We start from the raw sequence: 22,755 nt of genomic DNA on the forward strand, positions 1-22,755 counted from the left end.
CAGTGAAGTTAGATTAGAGATTGAGATTTTTCAGTGCACTCTGGGAGATTCTGCTGTTTTGCTTACAAACAAGGATAAATCAACAAATTACTTGTTTAGATCTTGTAGCCATAATATTTCTTGCCTGTAGAAAGGTGTGCAGTGATCTTCCTAAGAAATGAATAAAGAGAACTTCAGTTCAGTTCAGTCGCTCAGTTGTGTCCAACTCTTTGCGACCCCATGAATTGCAGCACACCAGGCCTCCCTGTCCATCACCAACTCCCGGAGTTCACTCAAACTCACGTCCATCGAGTCAGTGATGCCATCCAGCCATCTCATCCTCTGTCGTCCCCTTTTCCTCCTGCCCCCAACCCCTCCCAGCATCAGAGTCTTTTCCAATGAGTCAACTCTTCGCATGAGGTGGCCAAAGTATTGGAGTTTCAGCTTTAGCATCATTCCTTCCAAATAACACCCAGGACTGATCTCCTTTAGAATGGACTGGTTGGATATCCTTGCAGTCCAAGGGACTCTCCATTACCACAGTTCAAAAGCATCAATTCTCCGGTGCTCAGCTTTCTTCACAGTCCAACTCTCACATCCATACATGACCACAGGAAAAACCATAGCCTTGACTAGATGGACCTTTGTTGGCAAAGTAATGTCTCTGCTTTTGAATATGCTGTCTAGGTTGGTCATAACTTTCCTTCCAAGGAGTAAGCGTCTTTTAGACGGACCCTAAAGAGCACCCAGAATTTGTTCTGCCTTTTCTCTGGAGATGGAGGCAAACAGAGTGTTCATTTCAGAGATCTTTCAAACTACCATTTATTCAGGATCAGGGATTGACCTGGAAAGTGTACTGTGAAAGGTTAGGATCTGTTTGGGTGCAGAGCTTGGCAAAACTGGAAATGCAGTTGCTGCAAATGAAATGACACAGCTCTCATAGGAAATCGTTGTTAAGACTTCACTACAGACCTTCCCTTGAATTTCGAGATTCCTCTGAACACTCTTTGAAGCCCAACTTCTTATTCTGTTCTGAATCTCTGTGTTGGCAACTTCCTAGAGCCTTTCTTTGCCTATTCATTTATGTTTAAATGAAGGTAATGCTTACATATAATATACTTTGACATCCTTGGAAGAAGGGAGAGTGGCCCCCCAGAGTTTGCATTTCTTTATCAATTTATGAATTCAGTTTTGAAGAATACATAGAAAGTTTTATATTGTAAATAATTATATGTGTCTTTAAACATATTTTAAAATTTATTTTTGGCTGTGCTGAGTCGTCACTGATGCACGGGTTTGTTTGTGTGTTTTTCCCTCTCTAGTTGTGGAGAGCAAGGGCAACTCTCTGGTTGGGATACATGAGCTTCTCATTGTGGTGACTTCTCTTGTTGCAGAGCACAGATTCCAGGGTGTGCGGGCTTTAGTAGTCACTCCCAGGCTCAGTTGTTGTGGCATATGGGTTTTTGCTGCTCCGAGGCATATGGGATCTTTCCAGATCAGGGATTGAACCTGTGTCTCCTGAACTGGCAGGCAAATTCTTTACCACTGAGCCACCAGGGAAGCCCTGTGTGTTAGTCACTCAGTCGTGTCTGACTCTTTGCAACCCCATGGACTGTAGCCCACCAGGCTCCCCTGTCCGTGGAGATTTTCCAGGCAAGAATACTGGAGTGGGTTCCCATTCCCTCCTCCAGGAGATCTTCATGACCCAGGGGTTGAACCCAAGTCTCCCGCATTGCAGGCAGTCTCTTTACCAACTGAGCCACCGGGGAAGACCTTGGCCCAGTTATATGCCACTATATATCTATATATACTGCGACTTCTTTATCCATTCCTCTGTTGATGGACATTTAAGTTGCTTCTGTGTCTTGGCTATTGTGAACAGTGCTGCAATGAATATTAGGGTGCATGTAGCTTTTGGAACTGTGCTTTCCTTGGGAAGAAAATACAAAAAAGAGATGATGTATGCATATATATGGGTGATTCACTTTGCTGTACAGCAGAAACTAACACAACATGAAGCAACTACGGAGTGAAGTGTTAATCACTCACTTGTGTCTGACTCTTTGCGACCCTATGGACTGTAGCTCGCCAGACTCCTCTGTCCCTGGGATTCTCCAGACAAGAATACTGGAGTGGGTTGCCACTTCCTCCTCCAGGGAAGCCCTATAAGTGTCTTAATAAAGATGTATAAATGGTGATTCTTCCCCAGTATACTTAAAGTAGGAGTAAAAGCTCTGTTTGTCCTTACGCCTGAAGTTCATCTGCTCTTTCTTGTTTCACGAGTCATTCTGAGAATGTACAGAAATGTGCAATCACTGCCTCCATTCATCCCGCATCTCTTTGTGTGCAGTTCAGTTAATCTGGTTTAAGATCAGAGACTGTGAATGTAAACGTAGCAAAGTAAAGTAACTGACTTACAGTTGGGCATCCTGCCTTAAGCCAGCATGGTTTTCAGCGCTGGAGTTCTCCAAAGGTCATGCCATGGCACCATATGGGGACCACTGGTTTGGTTTTGTCTTTGGCTATCCTGATGTAGAACAGTGCTGCCTGACCCCATTGGTTTTGGCGGGAGGGCTTGAGATGGGGCAAGCAGGGAGGGCTCATTTGAGCCATGCAACACCATCTAAATGATTTTTTCCTTAAAGTTTGTGAAAGGAGTCACATTTTCAATTAGACCTGTGAAAACGCCTCATTTTTATTTAAATTAATCCTATTCTTGCTTAAACAGATCCAGCAATGGGAGCAGAACCTGGAGAAGTTTCACATGGATCTGTTCAGGATGCGCTGCTATCTGGCCAGCCTGCAGGGCGGGGAGTTGCCGAACCCCAAGAGCCTCCTTGCTGCCGCCAGCCGCCCCTCCAAGCTGGCCCTGGGCCGGCTGGGCATCTTGTCAGTTTCCTCTTTCCACGCTCTGGTAAGTTTCCAAGGAAAGGCGGTTCAGCGGCATGCAGGGAGCACTGTGGAAGCTCACCTTTCTCCAGCTGGTTGACACTCGGCTCTGCTGTGACTTAACTCAGTAACTGACCAGGGCCACCCAGGGACCCGGTGCTGGGGGAGGGAGGGTTGGCGTCCTGCTGTTGAGTGTCAGCTTCTCTGCTGCTCGTTCTTGAAATCCAGCTTACCAGGTGGTGCAGTGGGAAGAATCTGCCTGTAAACAAGGAGACACAGGAGATGCGGGTTCAGTCCCTGGGTCGGGAAGATCCCCTGGAGAAGGAAATGGCAACCCACTCCAGTATTCTTGCCTGGGAAATCCCGTGGATGGAGGAGCCAGGGCTAAAGTCCATGGGGTCACAAAGAGTCAGACATGACTGAGCATGCAACCAAGTACCCAGCTACTAAGTATTCCCATCTGCATCTGCCCTTCTGTCTGTTCCACCTCATACAGTCAGGAAGGTGGAATCCCTGAGGAATAGGGACAGTGGTGTGAAGAATCGAAGGGCTGATTGAAAGTGCTGAGATCTTCTGCCGAGAGATCCACTGGGTTTTGTGAGATCATCTCTGCATGGGTGGCTTCCGTGGATAGTATTGGCTCAGTCTGGGGTCTGAAGGTGGTTTTGCCAACCCTGCTGCCCACCCTGGAGAGATGTGACTGTGGGAGCTAGACTTACGTTATCTAGATAAAACATCTCTGGTGAATGTGCCTCTGTTATGTCAGACTTGGAGTAACTCTGGGGACTGGTCAGAACACCTGGCTGCTCAGATGGTAGAAAAGCTGCCTGGAGCGAGGGAGACCTGGGTTGGATCTCTGGGTCGGGAAGATCCCCTGGAGGAGGAAATGGCCACCCACTCCAGTATTCTTGCCTGGACAGTTCCATGGCCAGAGGAACCTGGCGGGCTACAGTCCACGGGGTCGCAAAGAGCAGCTGAGCAACTAACATTTATAGCAAGCAGGGCTTATTCCTATTAGGACATAACTCACTTTTATGGTGTTTCTAAACTGTGTTTAAAATCAGGTATGTTCTAGAGATGACTCTGCCCTTCGGAAAAGAACTCTCTCACTGACTCAGAGGGGAAGACACAAGAAGGGGTTGTTTTCTTCATTAAAAGGCCTGGACACACTTGCAAGAAAAGGGAAGGAAAAAAGACCATCTATAACTCAGGTGAGTTGCTCAGCATGGGAGGGACAGTAGACCAAGCGGGAAATCCCTGATATGCTGTGAATCATAAATGTTCACCAGCCTTCAGAATGAGATCAAAGTTGCTTCAAAGGGATGCAGTCTCAGCATTAACTTTTTTTCCCCAAAAGAAAACACTCAAGTTGCTCACTCTCTTTTTGGCACTCCCAAAGAGGTATTCACACCTTACATCTGCAGCACATGGGAACGCAAAGGTAAGACTCATCAGAAAAGCATCTGTACTCGTCATTGCCTTTGGGAGTAATTGTCATAGATTTTCTGTTATAACCAACGTGTAAAGTTAATAATAGAATAGCAGCAACTGAATTCTGTTGATAGTGCCAGACCCTTTGCTAATTTCATCTGTATGACACGAAGTAGGCATTGTGTCATCACTTATTACAGATGAGAAGCCAGAGACAGGGAGAGGTGAAGTCACTTCCTTTCCTTGTTCCTGAGGCAGCTGAGAGTCAAGGCTGAGGCTTGGTCTACCTGGATCCTACAACACTGGACCATTGTTGCTACCTATTATCCTAGAAAGAGGATGAGTGGCTATTTAAACATGCCAAGTAAAAATAGCCTGAGCACGTATTGTTGAAAGGTGGCCCATGGATAGTGAATTGTTTTTGGAACGTTTTGATTACTCATGTCGGAAATATTTCCTAATGCTGCTAATACAGTATGTGATGATGATTTTTTATGTTGCTGAGCGGTATGTTTTAGGATTATTATTTTTTGTAAGACTATTGGAAAGATAAATGATCACAAAATTAGCTGGTCATTTAAGTGAATGGGGAAAATGGGATGAAGTCCAAGGAAGTTCTTGTTTTTATTTCTGACAGATAGCTGTTATTCTGAATATGCTGGCAGAGAAGGTCACATTTTATGAACTTTATTTTCTAATTTTTTATGGATATACACATTTAACTTATGAAACAGGTGAATAGCAGGGAGAGAATCAGCTTCTATGACCTATCTATAACCCTAAAGCAATAAAGGTGGAAGTAGTAGCAAGTGGATTGGTTGATTGAAAGATAGCAAAAATACATGCAACCCTTTACTTGGCCACTGTTTTTGTATGCTCACAATCAGCAACGATATCATGTTGAAAATTTGTGATTCTATTTGTACTTCAATTGTGAAATTAATCATTTGTTGGTTATAAATGAAAACATTTCTTCATTATAGATTATGGTTAACTATACACCATTGGCTAATGCTGGGCTCATCTCTTTGAATTCAGCTTCTATGAAGTTTAAATAATGTCTTTGAGGCAAATTCTCATTTTAATCAAGATAGCCAATTCTATATAATTAAATGACAACAATAAATATCTTGGTAATTTGCTTATAAAATGTTGACATTTAGCTAATACGATATAAGCTTAATATGGTCTTTACCCCATCATATATGGTAAACGTCCTTAATGTAAAATTTTATGAGAAGCAAAAGCCTTTGTGTGAACATTTTTGTTTTAAAAAGATATGAAGCTAATTGTAGTGTTGGTATTTATATAACTCCAGGATGTCTGGCTCTAGGTGAGTGATCATACCATCGTGGTTATTTGGGTCAGTAAGACTTTTTGTACAGGTTTTCTGTGTAATTCTTGCCATCTCTGCTTAATATCTGCTTCTATTAGGTCCATACCATTTCTGACCTTTATAGTGCCCATCTTTGCGTGAAATGTTCCCTTGGCATCTATAATTTTCTTGAAGAAATATCTAGTCTTTCCCATTCTGTTGTTTTCCTCTATTTCTTTGCATTGTTCCCTTAACCTTTTAAAACAATTTATTGTAAAATTGGAGGATAATTACTATATTGTGATGGTTTTTGCCATACGTTGATATGAATCAGCCATGGGTGCAAATGTGTCCCCTGCCTTGAATCTGCTCCCACCTGCCTCCGCACCTCATCCCTCTGAGTTGTCCCAGAGCACAGGCTTTGAGTGCCCTGCTTCATGCACTGAGCTTGCACTGGTCATCTGTTTTATATATGGTAATGTACACATTTCAGTGCTAGTCTCTCAAATCTTTCTTATCTCTCCTTGCTGTTCTTTGGAACTCTGCATTCAGATGGGTATATCTTTCCTTTTCTCTTTTGCTTTTCACTTCTCTTCTTTTCAAAGCTATTTGTAAGGCCTCCTCAGACAATCATTATATGATTTTGCATTTCTTCTTCTTGGGGATGGTTTTGATCACTGCCTCCTGTGCAGTGTTAGGAAATGTACAATGTAAAGTCAAGTGGGCCTCAGGAAGCATTACTACAAACAAAGCTAGTGGAGGTAATGGAATTACAGCTGAGTTATTTCAAATCCTAAAAGATGATGCTGTTAAGAGCTGCGCTCCATATGCCAGCAAATTTGGAAACTCAGCAATGGCCACAGGACTGGAAAAGAACAGTTTTCATTCCAATTCCAAAGAAGGACAATGCCAAAGAATGTTCAAACTACCACACAATTGCATTATTTCACACGCTAGAAAGGTCATGCTTAAAATTCTCCAAGCCAGGCTTCAATAGTACACGAACCGAGAACTTCCAGACATAAAAACTGGATTTAGAAAAGGCAGAGGAACCAGAGATCAAATTGCCAACATCTGTGGGATCATAGGAAAAGCAAGGGAATTTCAGGAGAACATCTACTTCTGCTTCATTGACTGCGCTAAAGCCTTTGACTATGTGGATCACAACAGACTCTGGAAAACTCTTTAAAGAGATGGGAATACCAGACCATCTTACTTGCCTCTTGAGAAACCTGTATGTAGGTCAAGAAGCAATAGTTAGAACTGGACATGGAACAATGAACTGGTTCCAGATTGGGAAAGGAGTATGTCAAGACTGTATATTATCACCCTGCTTATTTAACTTAAATGCAGAGTACATTATGCGAAATGCAAAACTGGATGAAGCACAAGTTGGAAACAAGATTGCTGGGAGAAATATCAATAACCTGAGACATCCCCGTGACACCATCCTTACGGCAGAAAGTAAAGAGGAACTAAAGAGCCTCTTGAAGGTGAAAGAGGAGAGTGAAAAAACTGGCTTAAAACTCAACATTCAAATACTTAAATCATGGCAACTGGCCCTATCACTGCATGGCAAATAGATGAGGAAACAGTGGAAACAACGACGGACTTTATTTTTTGGGCTCCAAAATCACTGCAGATGGTGACTGCAGCCATGAAATTAAAAGACACTTGCTCCTTGGAAGAAAAGCTCTGACAAAGCTACACAACATATTAAAAAGCTGACAACGGTTTGTATAGTCAAAGCTGTGGTTTTTCTAGTAGTCACATATGGATGTGAGAGTGGGACAATAAAGGAGGCCAAGCGCTGAAGAATTGATGTTTTTGAACTGTGGTTTTGGAGAAGACTCTTGAGAGTCCCTTGGACTGCAAGGAGATCAAACCAGTCAATCCTAAAGGAAACCAATCCTGCATAATCATTGGGAGTACTGATGCTGAAGCTGAAGTTTCAGTACTTGGCCACCTGATGCAAAGAGCTGACTCACTGGAAAAGACCCTGATGCTGGGAAAGATTGAGGGCAGGAGGAGAAGGGGACGACAGAGGATGAGACGGTTGGATGACATCACTGACTCAATGGACATGAGTTTGAGCAAGCTCTGGGAATTGGCAGATAGTGATGGACAAGAGCCTGGCGTGCTGCAGTTTATTGCAAAGAGTTGGGCATGAACTGAGCGACTGAAGAATGAATTTATATAACATTCTGAATGCAGTGAATATTGTGTGTGCTAATTTGCTTCAGTTGTGTCCTACTATTTGCAACCCTATGGACTGTAGCCTGTTAGGCTCCTCTGTCTATAGGACTCTCCAGGTAAGAATACTAGAGTGGGTTGCCATGCCCTTCTCCAGGGAATCTTTCTGAACCAGGGATCAAAGTGAGCCTTGTATGTCTCCTGCCTTGGCAGACATGTTCTTTCCCACTAGTACTGCCTGGGCTGAGGATTGATGTACTAGGTACCAGTTCAGTTCAGTTCAGTCGCTTAGTCGTGTCCAACTGTCTGCAATGAATCGAAGCACGCCAGGCCTCCCTATCCATCACCAACTCCCGGAGTTCACTCAAACTCACGTCCATCGAGTCAGTGATGCCATCCAGCCACCTCATCCTCTGTCGTCCCCTTCTCCTCCTGCCCCTAATCCCTCCCAGCATCAGAGTCTTTTCCAATGAGTCAACTCTTCACATGAGGTGCCCAAAGTACTGGAGTTTCAGCCTTAGGATCATTCCTTCCAATGAACGCCTAGGACTGATCTCCTTTAGAATGGACTGGTTGGATATCCTTGCAGTCCAAGGGACTCTCAAGAGTCTTCTCCAACACCACAGTTCAAAAGCATCAATTCTTCGGCGCTCAGCTTTCTTCACAGTCCAACTCTCACATCCATACATGACCACTGGAAAAACCATAGCCTTGACTAGACGAACCTTCGTTGGCAAAATAAGTGAAGTGAAGTGAATTCGCTCAATCGTGTCTGACTCTTTGCGACCCCATGGACTGTAGCCCACCAGGCTCCTCCTTCCATGGGATTCTCCAGGCAAGAGTACTGGAGTGGGTTGCCATTTCCTTCTCCAGGGGATCTTTCCGACCCAGGGATCAAACCTGGGTCTCCTGCATTCCAGGCAGACGCTTTAACCTCTGAGCCACCAGGGAAAAGTAATGTCTCTGCTTTTCAATATGCTATCTAGGTTGGTCATAACTTTTCTTCCACGGAGTGTCTTTTAATTTCATGGCTGCAGTCACCATCTGCAGTGATTTTGGAGCCCAAAAAAATAAAGTCTGACACTGTTTCCACTGTTTCTCCATCTATTTCCCATGAAGTGATGGGGCCAGATGCCGTGATCTTCGTTTTCTGAATGTTGAGCTTTAAGCCAACTTTTTCGCTCTCCTCTTTCAGTTTCATCAAGAGGCTTTTTAGCTCCTCTTCACTTTCTGCCATAAGGGTGGTGTCATCTGCATATCTGAGGTGATTGAGATTTCTCCTGGCAATCTTGATTCCAGCTTGTGCTTCTTCCAGCTCAGCGTTTCTCATGATGTACTTTGCAGAGAAGTTAAATAAGCAGGGTGACAATATACAGCCTTGACGTACTCCTTTTCCTATTTGGATCCAGTCTGTTGTTCCATGTCCAGTTCTAACTGTTGCTTCCTGACCTGCATATAGGTTTCTCAAGAGGCAGTCTGGTGGTCTGCTATTCCCATCTCTTTCAGAATTTTCCACAGTTTATTGTGATCTACACAGTCAAAGGCTTTGGCATAGTCAATAAAGCAGAAATAGATGTTTTTCTGGAACTTTCTTACTTTTACCATGATCCAGCGGATGTTGGCAATTTGATCTCTGGTTCCTCTGCCTTTTCTAAAACCAGCTTGAACATCTGGAAGTTCACTGTTCACGTATTGCTGAAGCCTGGCTTGGAGAATTTTGAGCATTACTTTACTAGCATGTGACATGAGTGCAGTTGTGCAGTAGTTTGAGCATTCTTTGGCATTGCCTTTCTTTGGGATTGGAATGAAAACTGACCTTTTCCAGTCCTGTGGCCACTGCTGAGCTTTCCAAATTTGCAGGCATAATGAGTGTAGCAGTTTCACAGAATCATGTTTCAGGATTTGAAATAGCTCAACTATAATTCCATTACCTCCCCTAGCTTTGTTCATAGTGATGCTTTCTAAGGCCCACCTGACTTCACATTCCAGGATGTCTGGCTCTAGGTGAGTGATCACACCATCGTGATTATCTTGGTTGTGAAGATTTTTTTATACAGTTCTTCTGTGTGTTCTTGCCACCTCTTCTTAATATCTTCTGCTTCTGTTAGGTCCATACCGTTTCTGTCCTTTATCGAGCCCATCTTTGCATGAAATGTTCCCTTGGTATCTCTAATTTTCTTGAAGAGCTTTCTAGTCTTTCCCATTCTGTTGTTTTCCTCTATTTCTTTGCATGGATCTCTGAGGGCTTTCTTATCTCTTCTTGCTAGTCTTTGGAACTCTGCATTCAGATGCTTATATCTTTCCTTTTCTCCTTTTTCACTTCTCTTCTTTTCACAGTTATTTGTAAGGCCTCCCCAGACAGCCATTTTGCTTTTTTGCATTTCTTTTCCATGGGGATGGTCTTGATCCCAGTCTCCTGTACCATGTCACGAACCTCATTCCACAGTTCATCAGGCACTCTATGTATCATATCTAGTCCCTTAAATCTATTTCTCACTTCCACTGTATAATCATAAGGGATTTGATTTAGGTCATACCTGAATGGTCTAGTGTTTTTCCCTACTTTCTTTCTTTTTTTTAAATTTTTATTTTTACTTTATTTTACTTTACAATACTGTATTGGTTTTGCCATACATGAATCCGCCATGGGTGTACATGAGTTCCCAATTCTGAACCCCCCTCCCACCTCCCACCCCATATCATCTCTCTGGATCATCCCCGTGCACCACCCCCAAGCATCCTGTATCGAACATAGACTGGCGATTCATTTCTTACATGAGAGTATACATGTTTCACTGCCATTCTCCCACATCATCCCACCCTCTCCCTCTCCCTCAGAGTCCAAAAGTCTGTTCTATACATCTGTGTCTCTTTTGCTGTCTCGCATACAGGGTTATCATGACCGTCTTTCTAAATTCCATATATATGCGCTAGTATACTATATTGGTGTTTTTCTTTCTGGCTTACTTCACTCTGTATAATCAGCTCCAGTTTTATCCATCTCATTAGAACTGATTCAAATGTATTCTTTTTAATGGCTGAGTAATACTCCATTGTGTATATGTACCACAGCTTTCTTATCCATTCATCTGCTGATGGACATCTAGGTTGTTTCCATGTCCTGGCTATTATAAACAGTGCTGCAATGAACATTAGGGTACATGTATCTGTTTCAATTCTGGTTTCCTCGGTGTGTATGCCCAGCAGTGGGATTGCTGGGTCATACGGCAGTTCTGTTTGCAATTTTTTAATGAATCTCCACACCGTTCTCCACAGTGGCTGTACTAGTTTTGCATTCCCACCAACAGTGTAAGAGGGTTCCCTTTTCTCCACACCCTCTCCAGCATTTATTGCTTGTAGACTTCTGGATCGCAGCCATTCTGACTGGTGTGAAATGGTACCTCACTGTGGTCTTGATTTGCATTTCTCTGATAATGAGTGATGTTGAGCATCTTTTCATGTGTTTGTTAGCCATCTGTATGTCCTCTTTGGAGAAATATCTATTTAGTTCTTTGGCCCATTTTTTTGATTGGGTCGTTTATTTTTCTGGAATTGAGCTGCATAAGTTGCTTGTATGTTTTTGAGATTAGTTGTTTGTCAGTTGCTTCATTTGCTATTATTTTCTCCCATGGACAACATGGAAGAAATGGAAAAATTCTTAGAAAAGTACAACTTTCCAAAACGGAACCAGGAAGAAATAGAAAATCTTAACAGACCCATCACAAGCACGGAAATTGAAACCTACTTTCTTCAATTTAAGTCTGAATTTGATAATAAGGAGTTCATGATCTGAGCCACAGTCAGCTCCTGGTCTTGTTTTTGCTGACTATATAGAGCTGCTCCATCTTTGGCTGCAAAGAATATAATCAATCTAATTTCGGTGTTGACCATCTGGTGATGTCCATGTGTAGCGTCTTCTCTTGTGTTGTGGGAAGAGGGTGTTTGCTATGACCAGTGCATTTTCTTGGCAAAACTCTATTAGTCTTTACCCTGCTTCATTCTGTATTCCAAGGCCAAATTTGCCTGTTACTTCCTACTTTGGCATTCCAGTCCCCTATAATGAAAAGGACATCTTTTTTGGTTGTTAGTTCTAGAAGGTCTTGTAGGCCTTCATAGAACCATTCAACTTCAGCTTCTTCAGTGTTACTGGTTGGACCATAGGCTTGGATTACTGTGATGTTGAATGGTTTGCCTTGGAAACGAACTGAGATCATTCTGTTGTTTTTGAGATTGCATCCAAGTACTGCATTTTGGACTTTTATGTTGACCATGATGGCTACTCCATTTCTTCTAAGGGATTCCTGCCCACAGTAGTAGATATAATGGTCATCTGAGTTTAATTCACCCATTCTAGTCCATTTTATTTTGCTGATTCCCAGAATGTTGACGTTCATTCTTGCCATCTCCTGTTTGACCACTTCCAATTTGCCTTGGTTCATTGACCTAACATTCCAGGTTCCTATGCAATATTGCTCTTTATAGCATCGGACCTTGCTTCTATCACCAGTCGCATCCACAGCTGGGTATTGTTTTTGCTTTGGTTCCGTCTCTTCATTCTTTCTGGAGTTATTTCTCCACTGATCTCCAGTAGCATACTGGGTTGGGCACCTACCAACCTGGGGAGTTCCTCTTTCAGTATCCTATCATTTTGCCTTTTCATACTGTCCATGGGGTTCTCAAGGCAAGAATACTGAAGTGGTTTGCCATTCCCTTCTCCAGTGGACCACATTCTCTCAGACCTCTCCACCATGACCCGCTTGTCTAGGGTGGCCCCACACGGCATATCTTAGTTTCATTGAGTTAGACAAGGCTGTGGTCCATGTGATCAGATTGACTAGTTTTCTGTGATTATGGTTTCAGTGTGTCTGCCCTCTGATGCCCTCTCGCAACACCTACCGTCTTACTTGGGTTTCTCTTACCTTGGACGTGGGGTATCTCTTCATGGCTTCTCCAGCAAAGCACAGCCACTGCTCCTTACATTGGACGAGGGGTATCTCCTCACCACCACCCCTCCTGACCTTGAATGTGGAGTAGCTCCACGTTCTACTAGTACTAGGCATATAAATGTTTAAATGGCCTATTCTTTAATGTTTAGTATTCTACTATAAAATCTAGAAGATAAAAATTGGAAAAAGAAGTTATTCCCAGTTCCTCTTCCCAGACACAACTACTTTTAATATTTAGCTTTATATCTTCCTAATATTTTTTCTATGCACATTTAAAAAATAGTGATAAACTTGATTTTGGTGGCTTTGCCAACTCTGATTTCTGCATCTTCAGAAATGTGTACTTCTTGCTAAAAGCAACATCAAGAAGATCTAGGAAGACCTGGATAATATATATCCTAGAAAAGTAAGATATGTAGCCATATGGGAAGGAAAAAAAAGCAACTTCAAGTTAAAACTTTAGATGTAGTAGAGTTGTAAATAGTACACATTGTGATAGGAAGAGCGTGTCAAATGTTATGGAACTTAAATTTTTAAATACTGAGAAAGGAACTGCCAAACGAATATTGCAGAGACACTTCATTAGTCTTTTTTTCTCCTGCTGTCTATCAGATATTCGATTCCAGTGGCAGCCATGGATTTTCCGGAACTCAGCTACCTCAAAGCTCCAATAACTCCAGTGAGGTAAGTGTGGTTGTAGATGGCAGCTGTCTTATTTTCCTGGGATGACAGAAATGCCAAGTTAAGTGGGGGCATGCTTAATCTTTACCTGAACCTATTGCAAATAATCTTTACCTGAATCTGTTGAAAATAAATTTGGAACTCAAATGGTGCTGAGTAGGTAAAAGGTGTTTTCAGAATGCCAGTTATCTTTGAAGGTATCTTAAACTCATTATAACTCCATCTTCAAAGTGATATCAGTCAGGTCAGTCACTCAGTCATGTCAGCTCTTTCAACCCCATGGACTGCAACATGCCAGGTTTCCCTGTCCGTCACCATCTCCTGGAACCTACTCAAACTCATGTCCATTGAGTCGGTGATGGCCATCCAACCATCTCATCCTCTGTCATCCCCTTCTCCTTCCGCCTTCAGTCTTTCCCAGCATCAGGGTCTTTTCAGATAAGTCAGTTCTTTGCATCAGGTGGCCAAAGTATTGGTGTTTCAGCTTCAGCATTAGTCCTTCGAATGAATATAGCTAGACTGAAGTCAAAATAGTGACTTTCATTTATTTATTCCTATTTCTTGGGTAGTACTTACTGTCATTAGAGAGTTTAGTGGATCCAAACTTGCATTTTACTCTCAGATTGTCAGGGGTCTTCACATACAGTGCTTCACGCTGTCAATCAGCAGCCTTTGGTGCCTTCAGTAGAGCTGAGCACAGAGGCTCCATCTAGTCCCCAGGACAGTTTCTGACTAAGCAAAGCCTCAGAACCATTGCTGGAAGGAATTCTGGGGTGGGTGAAGGTGGTCTGAGTGAGCCCATGCTTCTTCTTTGTGTCTTTTTCAAATCCACACCTTCCAATTAAAGCTGTCTTTTGTGTTACTGTTTCTCTTATCTTCTTCCTCACTAAATCATTGTATCTTGGGGTTTTATGTACAATAACCCTCTAAACTCTTTGTTGAGGTTCCAACCTGATTTTAAGGGCTTAGACACAATTTAATGTGCTTTTACAAAAGTAGGCAATATTACATAACAAATTAATTGGGGTAATTCAGTGAATTGGCGATAGTTTGAAAGATCTGAGGAATGGCAGAGTGTTTAGACCCTGTGATGGGTCTGGAGGGAGGTAAATGAGGAAATTTCTGGTGATCTTAAAATATATGCCATAGACAGCCACCTCTTCTGCCTCCATGGGAAGTGGACCCAACTCTGGGTAGTGAGCAGGGGCTCAGTTCCATGGTTATTGTTGAACCACCCCTCATAGTTAAGCCCTGCCCAAGGTGTCCTGAGATGGGGTAGAGAACCTCTGCTCAAAACCCTGCCCTCACCTCCCATACTCACAGCGCAGAGGCTGCCAGAGGGCAGGTCAGGTGAGCTAGGGTGGCTATTCCAGGAGGCCAGGTCACGGGCACTGCTCCTGGCTGGTCTCTTTTTGCCACGTGTGTGCTAAGTCGCGTCAGTCATGTCTGACTTTTTGTGACCCTATGGACTGTAGCCCGCCAGGCTCCTCTGTCCATGGAATTCTCCAGGCAAGAATACTGGAGTGGGTTGCCATGCCCTCTTCCAGGGGATCGTCCTGACCCAGGGATCGAACCTGCAATCTCTTATGTCTCCTGCATTGGCAGATGGGTTCTTTTCCACTAGCGCCACCTGATTTGACTGAGTGGAACTCTGAGGAAGCCACATCCAAACCTTCCTCTTTATAGATCATACCATCAAAATGGTAGAGTTTTCATAGTAAATGATTTCCAGTCTCTGCCCTATTATTTCTGTATACACTCAGAGCCTTTTTTCAAAATCCGGATCAAATTACACAGTCTACGACAGATTTTACTTGATTAAAAAAATTGTTTGCAAGAAGTTGGACCCGACTTAGCAACTAAACAGCAACTGCAGAAAATTATATCATTGTTATTTATTTGCTTCTTATTATCTTTTACTGTTAGTCATCCCACCAAGTATACATGTCATATCTCCCAGGCAAGTTTATAACTAGGACCCTTGATTTATGTGTTGGGCTTCCCTGGTGGCTCAGCTGGCAAAGAATCCCCTTGCAATGCGGGAGACCTGGGTTCAATCCCTGAGTTGGGAAGATCCCCTGGAGAAGGGAAAGGCTACCCACTCCAGTATTGTTGGGCATTCCTGGTGGCTCAGCTGGTAAAGAATCCACCTGCAATGTGGGAGACCTGGGTTCGATTCCTGAGTTGGGAAGATCCCCTGGAGAAGGGAAAGGCTACCCACTCCAGTATTCCGGCCTGGAGAATTGCAGAGAGTCGGACACAACTGAGCTGCTTTCACTTTCACTTTTGATTATGTGTATATTCTTAAGCCATGACTCACTGCTAAGGATATAGTATTGCTTAATAAATTTGCTTATTACTTGTCTATATTAGATGTAGCCCTTTAATGGTTGAGAAGAACTGTTTGATCTGCAATAAAAGCCACATGGTTTTAAGGTCATATCTCTTTCAGCATTGTGATAATTTAAATTTCCTACTTGGAGAGTTTAGAAATTGTATTATCAAAACACTTTCTATTAACAGAACTTACATTGAACACTGAAAATAAATTTTGCTAGTCATTAATGATCAGAATTAAGCTTATTGCTTATTTAAATTGGGTTCAAATGACCAAATCATCTTCTTGTGATTTAATTAACAAGCCCCATTGGTGCTATAACCAGTGAGAGGAAAGTATTATTGCATTTGCTATTATTTTTTTTAAAAGCATATATATTTAAACATTTATCCCTGTTTGTTTTAACTAAACATTGCTTCTGGATAGCAACAGTGAAAAAATTCCTTTGACATGGAGGGCTATTTTAATGGCGTGTCCATCATTTCTGTCCTGTAGTACTCAGATAACTAGGTTTAAATTGAGTAGCAGAGAGAATGAAGGGTATTTGATTTTTTTTTATGTCTCTGGGACTTAAGATTCTGCCTGTAGCTGGTTGAATAATTAATATTTCATTTCACTCATTTTTTTTGTTTGTTTTTCTGCTAATCTTTCTTGGAGAATATTTATAACTTGCACAAACCATCTATTTGTAAATGGTGTGTTATGTCCATAAGAGTAACACAGAAAGGCAGTCATTCCTGAGTGCTGGGAGGGAGGAGGGGTCACGGGTATTTAAAAATATTCCATTCTAATCGGTGCATCGTGTAACAGTCCAACAGTGAGTCACACTAATTTGAAATCTGTTAATGTTGGAATCCAGCCAGTCTTATTTGAGTGGTTTTTTTAAAGGACACTTTGGCCCGCCAAAAAAGTGAAAGCTTTTCATAGGGTACTTCTTGGTGAGTAATAATACGTCTCAGTCAGAGTTTGAAGGGATGTGTTTGTTATGGAGATAGTGACAACAAATCCCCCGCTGAGGCTCTGGAAGGGAGCTACCCCAGAAGCATCATTGCAGATACTCTGGTGCCCTGGGCCTTGGCTCTTGCTCCTGGAAAATTGGCTTGGGGTGTCCCAACTTTCTGTGGCAGCAAGTGAATGAAGTATTGTCACACTAGTCCTTAGTTCCAAACTGGGGGGGAAAAATGCTAACCTTTTTTTTTAATGGAAACCATGAATGAAACCACTTACTCTTGACCATGACTCTGGTCTGTTTAAATAGAACATTTAGTCTGGAACCCTACACAACGGTCGGACGCGCACAGATGGATGGTACGTAGATAGGTCTTTGTTTCCCTTTCATATCAACTGATGTTTGGGCATCCACCCAAGAAGGAAATGAACACCTCCTCCTCTGTGACATTTTGCTGCTGTTAAGACAGCCAAGAGCACGGAACGCCTTTTGTGTTCTTCCCTCATCTCACTTGCTAATAGACCTTCCTTTTATCAGCAACTGTGGTGTGGGCCCGTTTTGTGACGGCTGGATTGTGATTTTGCCACTCACTTCCCTTCAGAGATCCAAGTAGTAATTACGAGCCATTTGATCCAAAAGCATCTGCTGTGAGAGCCCATGGAGTTTCAATTTTCTCTCCTTGAGGCACACTGAGCAGAAGTAATTTGACATGTGATTTCAAGGCCATTAATGTGATGGTAATAAGAAATGCTTCTGTAGAAGCTGCCCTACCTGGAGGGCGGAAGTGACTTGCACACCTTAACGGAAGTGGCCATGGCTGCAGTTCAATGATGTTACCGTTTGGTGGATGGCCACTCAGCACCAGGACACATGGTGGTCTGGGCACCAGTAGTCACCACGGTTCCCTTGGGTTTTGGAGCAAGGGCTGATTCTCATGTGGTTTTTTACAGTGGCCACTGTTGAATTACGGTGGTCAAGCCTTTGTTCAGTCGTGTCTGACTCTTTGCAACCCCATGGACTGCAGCCTATCCTGCCAGGCCTCTGTCACTCACCATCTCCCAAAGTTTGCCCAAGTTCATGTCCATTGCATCAGTGATGCCATCCAGCCATCTCATCCTCTATCGCCCCCTTCTCCTCCTGCCTTCAATATTTCCTAGCATCAGGGACTTCTCCAGTGAGTCAACTCTTCTCATCAGGTGGCCAAAGTATTGGAGCTTCAGCTTCAGCATCAGTCCTTCCAATGAGTGTTCAGAGTTGATTTCCCTTAAGATTGACTGGTTTGATCTCCTTGCTGTCCAAGGGACTTTCAGGAGTCTTCTCCAGCACCACAGTTCAAAGGCATCAATTCTTTGCTGCTCCGTCTTCTTTACCATCCAACTCTCACAACCATACATGACCACTGGGAAGTCCATAGCCTTGACCTTTTTCAGCAGAATAATGTCTCTGCTTATCAGCACACTGTCGAGGTTTATCATAGCTTTCATGTCTAGAAGCACTCTTCTGATTTTAGGGCTGTAGTCACCATCCACGGTGATTTGACTTGACTTGATTTACTGGTCAAGCCTGCTGCTGCTACTGCTAAGTCACTTCAGTCGTGTCCGACTCTGTGTGACCCCATAGACAGCAGCCTACCAGGCTCCCCCGTCCGTATGGTGTAATTCCATAACCCACACCGAACTTCAAAAGCGATCTTTTACATTGCTGATGGCCCTTTACAGTTTACGTAGTCCCTTCAAATGCCCTTTCTCATGCCAGTCTCCTGGTTTCTCTCTGGGACTGGTGTGCTTCAGTCCCTTGTAAAGGTGAAGAAATTGAAGCCCAGAGACATGAGCTAACCAGCCCTGACAGGGCTGGGATTTGACCAAGATTGTCTGTTTATTGTATTTTTGCTGGTTTGATTTTCTCCTCCAAGAACTGGAAACCTTGAACCGGCCGACTGGAAACTAATTTTGTAGGGAGGGAGGGATGGAGTGGGTGAAGGGGTATGTGATAGTCTTGAACAGGGGTAGCCAGCCAAGGAATTCTGGGTGGAGGTTTAAAAGATTAACGTAGCATCTTTAAGGATAGGCAGAGAAAAGGGTTTTCCAGATATGTCAACTTGCTGGGTTTATTTTCATGATTCTCTATTCCTTTTATGAAAAAGGTGAGAGAATATCTTATCTGACTCACTGAAAATGAAGCATGTGATTTCAGTGTGGATAACACTGACCCTTAAAAGGATCAATCCAGTTTTTTTTTTTTTTTTTCCCCGAGTGGGCAAATCTTCCAACAGCCTAGGAGATGTATAAGCAGCAGTTAGTCTTTTCTTTCTCTAGTTCTAATCAATGAATCACTTCTACATGCTTGATACTCCTTTTGAATAGCCATATTTCACCTTTTTTTAATTGCTTAAACTTCTAGGCTGTGTGTGTGTTATGCATAGGAAAAAAATTACACGTAAATTTTCACTCTAGGATCTCTTGAGAGAATCTGAGCCTTCCCTAGCCTTGCTGTTGATAGACCTCTTCTCGATCATTCAGTTGACCTTAGGTCAGCAGTGTAGACTCAGGAAATGTTTCCTCAGAGCACAACTAGGCACAAAACCTTGTTTAATTGAATACAATATGAATGTTTCTTTTGTCCTTCATCGCATCTTCTCATTTGCCTGCATAGTTATCTCTAGCTTAGAACTTCTCTATAGTAATCCTCTTTTAGTTTTTCTTCTTGAAACTTTAGGGAGGATTAAGTACTTAACACTGTGGAAATAGATTCTGCATAAGATAATGAAAATGGGCAGCTCTTAGCCTACAAGCCCATACGTGACTGAATTTCTCATTGCATCCAGTTCAACACCCATGGATTAGGTGAGTTCTGGGGGCAGGGACACACTGTGTGAGGGGCGGAAGGACGCACTGTGTGAGGGGCGGAAGGACACGCACTGTGTGAGGGGCGGAAGGACACGCACTGTGTGAGGGGCGGAAGGACACGCACTGTGTGAGGGGCGGAAGGACACGCACTGTGTGAGGGGCGGAAGGACACGCACTGTGTGAGGGGCGGAAGGACACGCACTGTGTGAGGGGCGGAAGGACACACACTGTGAGAGGGGCGGAAGGATATACATTGTGAAAGGCTGAAGGATATACACTGAAAGGCTGAAGGATATATTGTGTGAAGGGCGGAAGGAGACTGAGAATGAGAAAGACAGCGCATCTGCTGTCATTCATTGATCTCAGCACCTGGGGAACCTGAGAACAGCCCTGCAATGACTATCAAGCGGGCTGGGCTTCACTGCAGGGACATCAGAGTGTAGACACATCTAACTGAGTGGAGTTGGGGTTGGGGGTTGGAGGGGGCAGGGGAGACTTTCGAAGAAAGAGGGTAGCACTTGAAACAAGGTTGAAAAGTATGTGTGAATTCAGTACAGGAGCTCTGGGGAGGGTAAAGCAGGAGAAAGCAGCAGAGGTGACGGGGTCTGGAGGCAGGAGAGTGCTCGTGTGGGGAGTTGGGGGAGCCGGAACATGGCGTGCCTAGTGGAGTAACCCAAAGGAGTCAGATAGCTGGCCCGTGTCCCTTTTGCGAGAGGTGACTAACTGCCAGGCTGATGTTTCTAGAGTGGTGGTGGGAGCCCAGGCTCACACTGGGTTCCAGGGTGCAAATTCCCCACAGTACGACAGTCGCAGCTCGCTGTGGGAGCTGGGGGCAAGTTTCTAGAATTTTCTGAGCCCCCATCTTTTCACTGTTAGAGTCAGGACAGCGCCTGCCTCAGGGGGCTGTGAGTGATGAGTGAACTGGCAAGGAGTCGTGAGGTCTCTCTGGGATAAGGGGAGGGTAGTTGTGGATTTGTGTTCCCCGTGTCCCTCCCCGGGCTCGTCCATCCTCCGTCAGGTTTCGCGGCTCTGCTCTGAAAGTACAGCCCTGAATTGCTTTGCAGCAGCAGTCAGGATGGTCTGACGTCCCCTCGTCCTGGCTCTTTGTGGTTTCTTACTCCACAGTGACCTCTGCCGGGGTTATGGTTTGATTCTGAGCAAGCCTTGTTTGAGAGGCGGGGCCTGTGCCTTTAAGCCCGTACCTGGTTGTTGCTGATGCCCCTGGCTGAAATTGCTGCTCAGGTGGACAGACGTGCCTGAGGCTTAACCGGAGAAGAAAATGGGACCCACGTGACATGGGACCTTGCAGGGGACACTGGGGTCCTTGCTCCTTGCCTGAGTCCTTGGTCCCGGTCATCTGCTTCTCTCTCTCTCGCTCCCTTTTTCTTTGGCAAGTGTGGTTCACGCGCATTCTGGGCTGTGACCATCTTTCCAGGAAAAGGTACAGGAAATGACAGAGACAGAAATGTCACTTCAAAGATGAGTACCACATTTAAAAAAGACAACACAGGAAAATCGATTCTTCCCTTTGCCTAAACCTGTTTTTTTTTTTTTTTAATACTGTACATATTCTTCTATTTTAATCCTATTGGTATAGGGGAATCTTGGAGAAGGGCATGGCAACCCACTTCAGTAATCTTACCTGGAGAATCCCATGGACAGAGGAGCCAGGTGGGCTGTAGTCCATGGGGTTGTGAAGAGTCAGACATGACTGAAGCGACTTAGCACATAGGGGAATCTCGTGTGTGTGTATTCGTGTTTTTTAAATGCATGAAATTCAAAGTAAAAAACCTGTCAGTGACAACTCTCACATAAGATGGGTGGGGTATACGTGATATATTGATGATGAATCTGTATGTAACATTTTCTGGTGTGTGAGGTGTTTTCATATATATGATCTCTTTTGTTCACAAAATTTGTGTTATTGATTGGTAAACTTAAGCAGTTGTGTTGTATTAATAACATTCCTGTTTACAAAATAGGAGGTGAGGTTGAACACAGGAAATCTCCTGCCTTACTGCTTAAGTGGTGTGACTTGAACCTCAGTCTTCTGATTTCAAATCCTTAAGTCTTGTCTTTACCACCAGACTAATATGAGAGCCTAACCAGAAGGGAACATTACTGAGTTGCTTAATATTTAATGTTAACTATTTTTATTTATAAATTATAGAAGAACATATTAGCATGAGGTCATGGAGTTACTGTGAGGGTGAAGTTTAGGAAACAAAGCTTCCTTTGGAAAAGCTTCTGAAACATGGTATGTTTGTGGATGATTTCTGAACGAGTGTCTAGCTGAAGATGGAAAAGCACTTAGTCCAGGATTGCTGGTAGTTTTTAAAAACAAGTAGAAAGAAGAGAAACATGCTTGGATTAAGTTAAGTGCAGTTCATGGTTAGTATGCAGGCAGGCGTCAGAAGCCATGGCCGAGAGTGTATCTGAAATTCACTGGGATCATGGCTTAGACATAGACTTCATGGAGTTCCTGGTCATCTGGACAATTCTAGAGCAGTAAGAGTGGATACTGAGCAGCCCTTCTTTGATTGCATTGTGCTAACTTGGGCTAAGAGGCAAAGTGGCTAGAACACGGGAGGAGGAGTTGATTGACTCCAATCAGCCTCCCAAGGACATCAGCTGCATGTTGGTTAAACAAACAAGGAAACTTCAGGCTTGTCTGCCCCAGAGGGTCATGAGAAGCCCTAGATGTGAGGAGTGCAAAAGTGCTAACTCTAAATTCACGGGGCATTTTCCCATGGCTTCCCTCATTTGCTTGTCAAGCCCACTCTTTCTTTTGTGACCCCAAAACAGGTGGATGACCTGCTACACTTATACGGGTCAGCAGTGGATGGTGGTCCCCGAGACGGCACGTGGGAGAGCCAAGTTGATGTTCACTTTCAGGATCATCAAGCTGTGACTGTGATGATCAAGCCGGAAACCAGAGTAGAAGATATTCTGACTCTGGCCTGCAAGGTAGTGGATTTTGCTGTAGAAATATACTTCTGAATGGGAATAATCATTAATGTTGCCCTCCTTTGCCTGCTTAATTTGTGTGGTGTTTAAGACCTCACTTTCTACAGGAAGGAACAATATGTTATGTTAATTAACATATTCATTATAGTATTCTCTTTCTCCATGTTTTAGAGGAATAAGTTGAGTCACAGCCCAGTGCCTTCATGAAGAACTTGAGCTGT

The 22,755-nt window shown here is 43.5% G+C and overlaps 1 protein-coding gene across 1 annotated transcript in view; it reads left to right on the forward strand.

The window, feature by feature from the left end:
• Nucleotides 1–22,755, forward strand: part of TIAM2 (TIAM Rac1 associated GEF 2) — a 115,395-nt gene that overhangs the window by 22,368 nt on the left and 70,272 nt on the right. Inside the window, exons 5-7 of the mRNA XM_068985392.1 lie at nt 2,708–2,893; nt 3,933–4,079; nt 22,373–22,534. Coding sequence (XP_068841493.1) covers nt 2,708–2,893; nt 3,933–4,079; nt 22,373–22,534 — 495 coding nt within the window. The remainder of the gene's footprint in view (nt 1–2,707; nt 2,894–3,932; nt 4,080–22,372; nt 22,535–22,755) is intronic.

This window comes from Capricornis sumatraensis, chromosome 13 (assembly GCF_032405125.1).
Source record: "Capricornis sumatraensis isolate serow.1 chromosome 13, serow.2, whole genome shotgun sequence".
In the NCBI taxonomy this organism is placed as follows: Eukaryota; Metazoa; Chordata; class Mammalia; order Artiodactyla; family Bovidae; genus Capricornis; species Capricornis sumatraensis.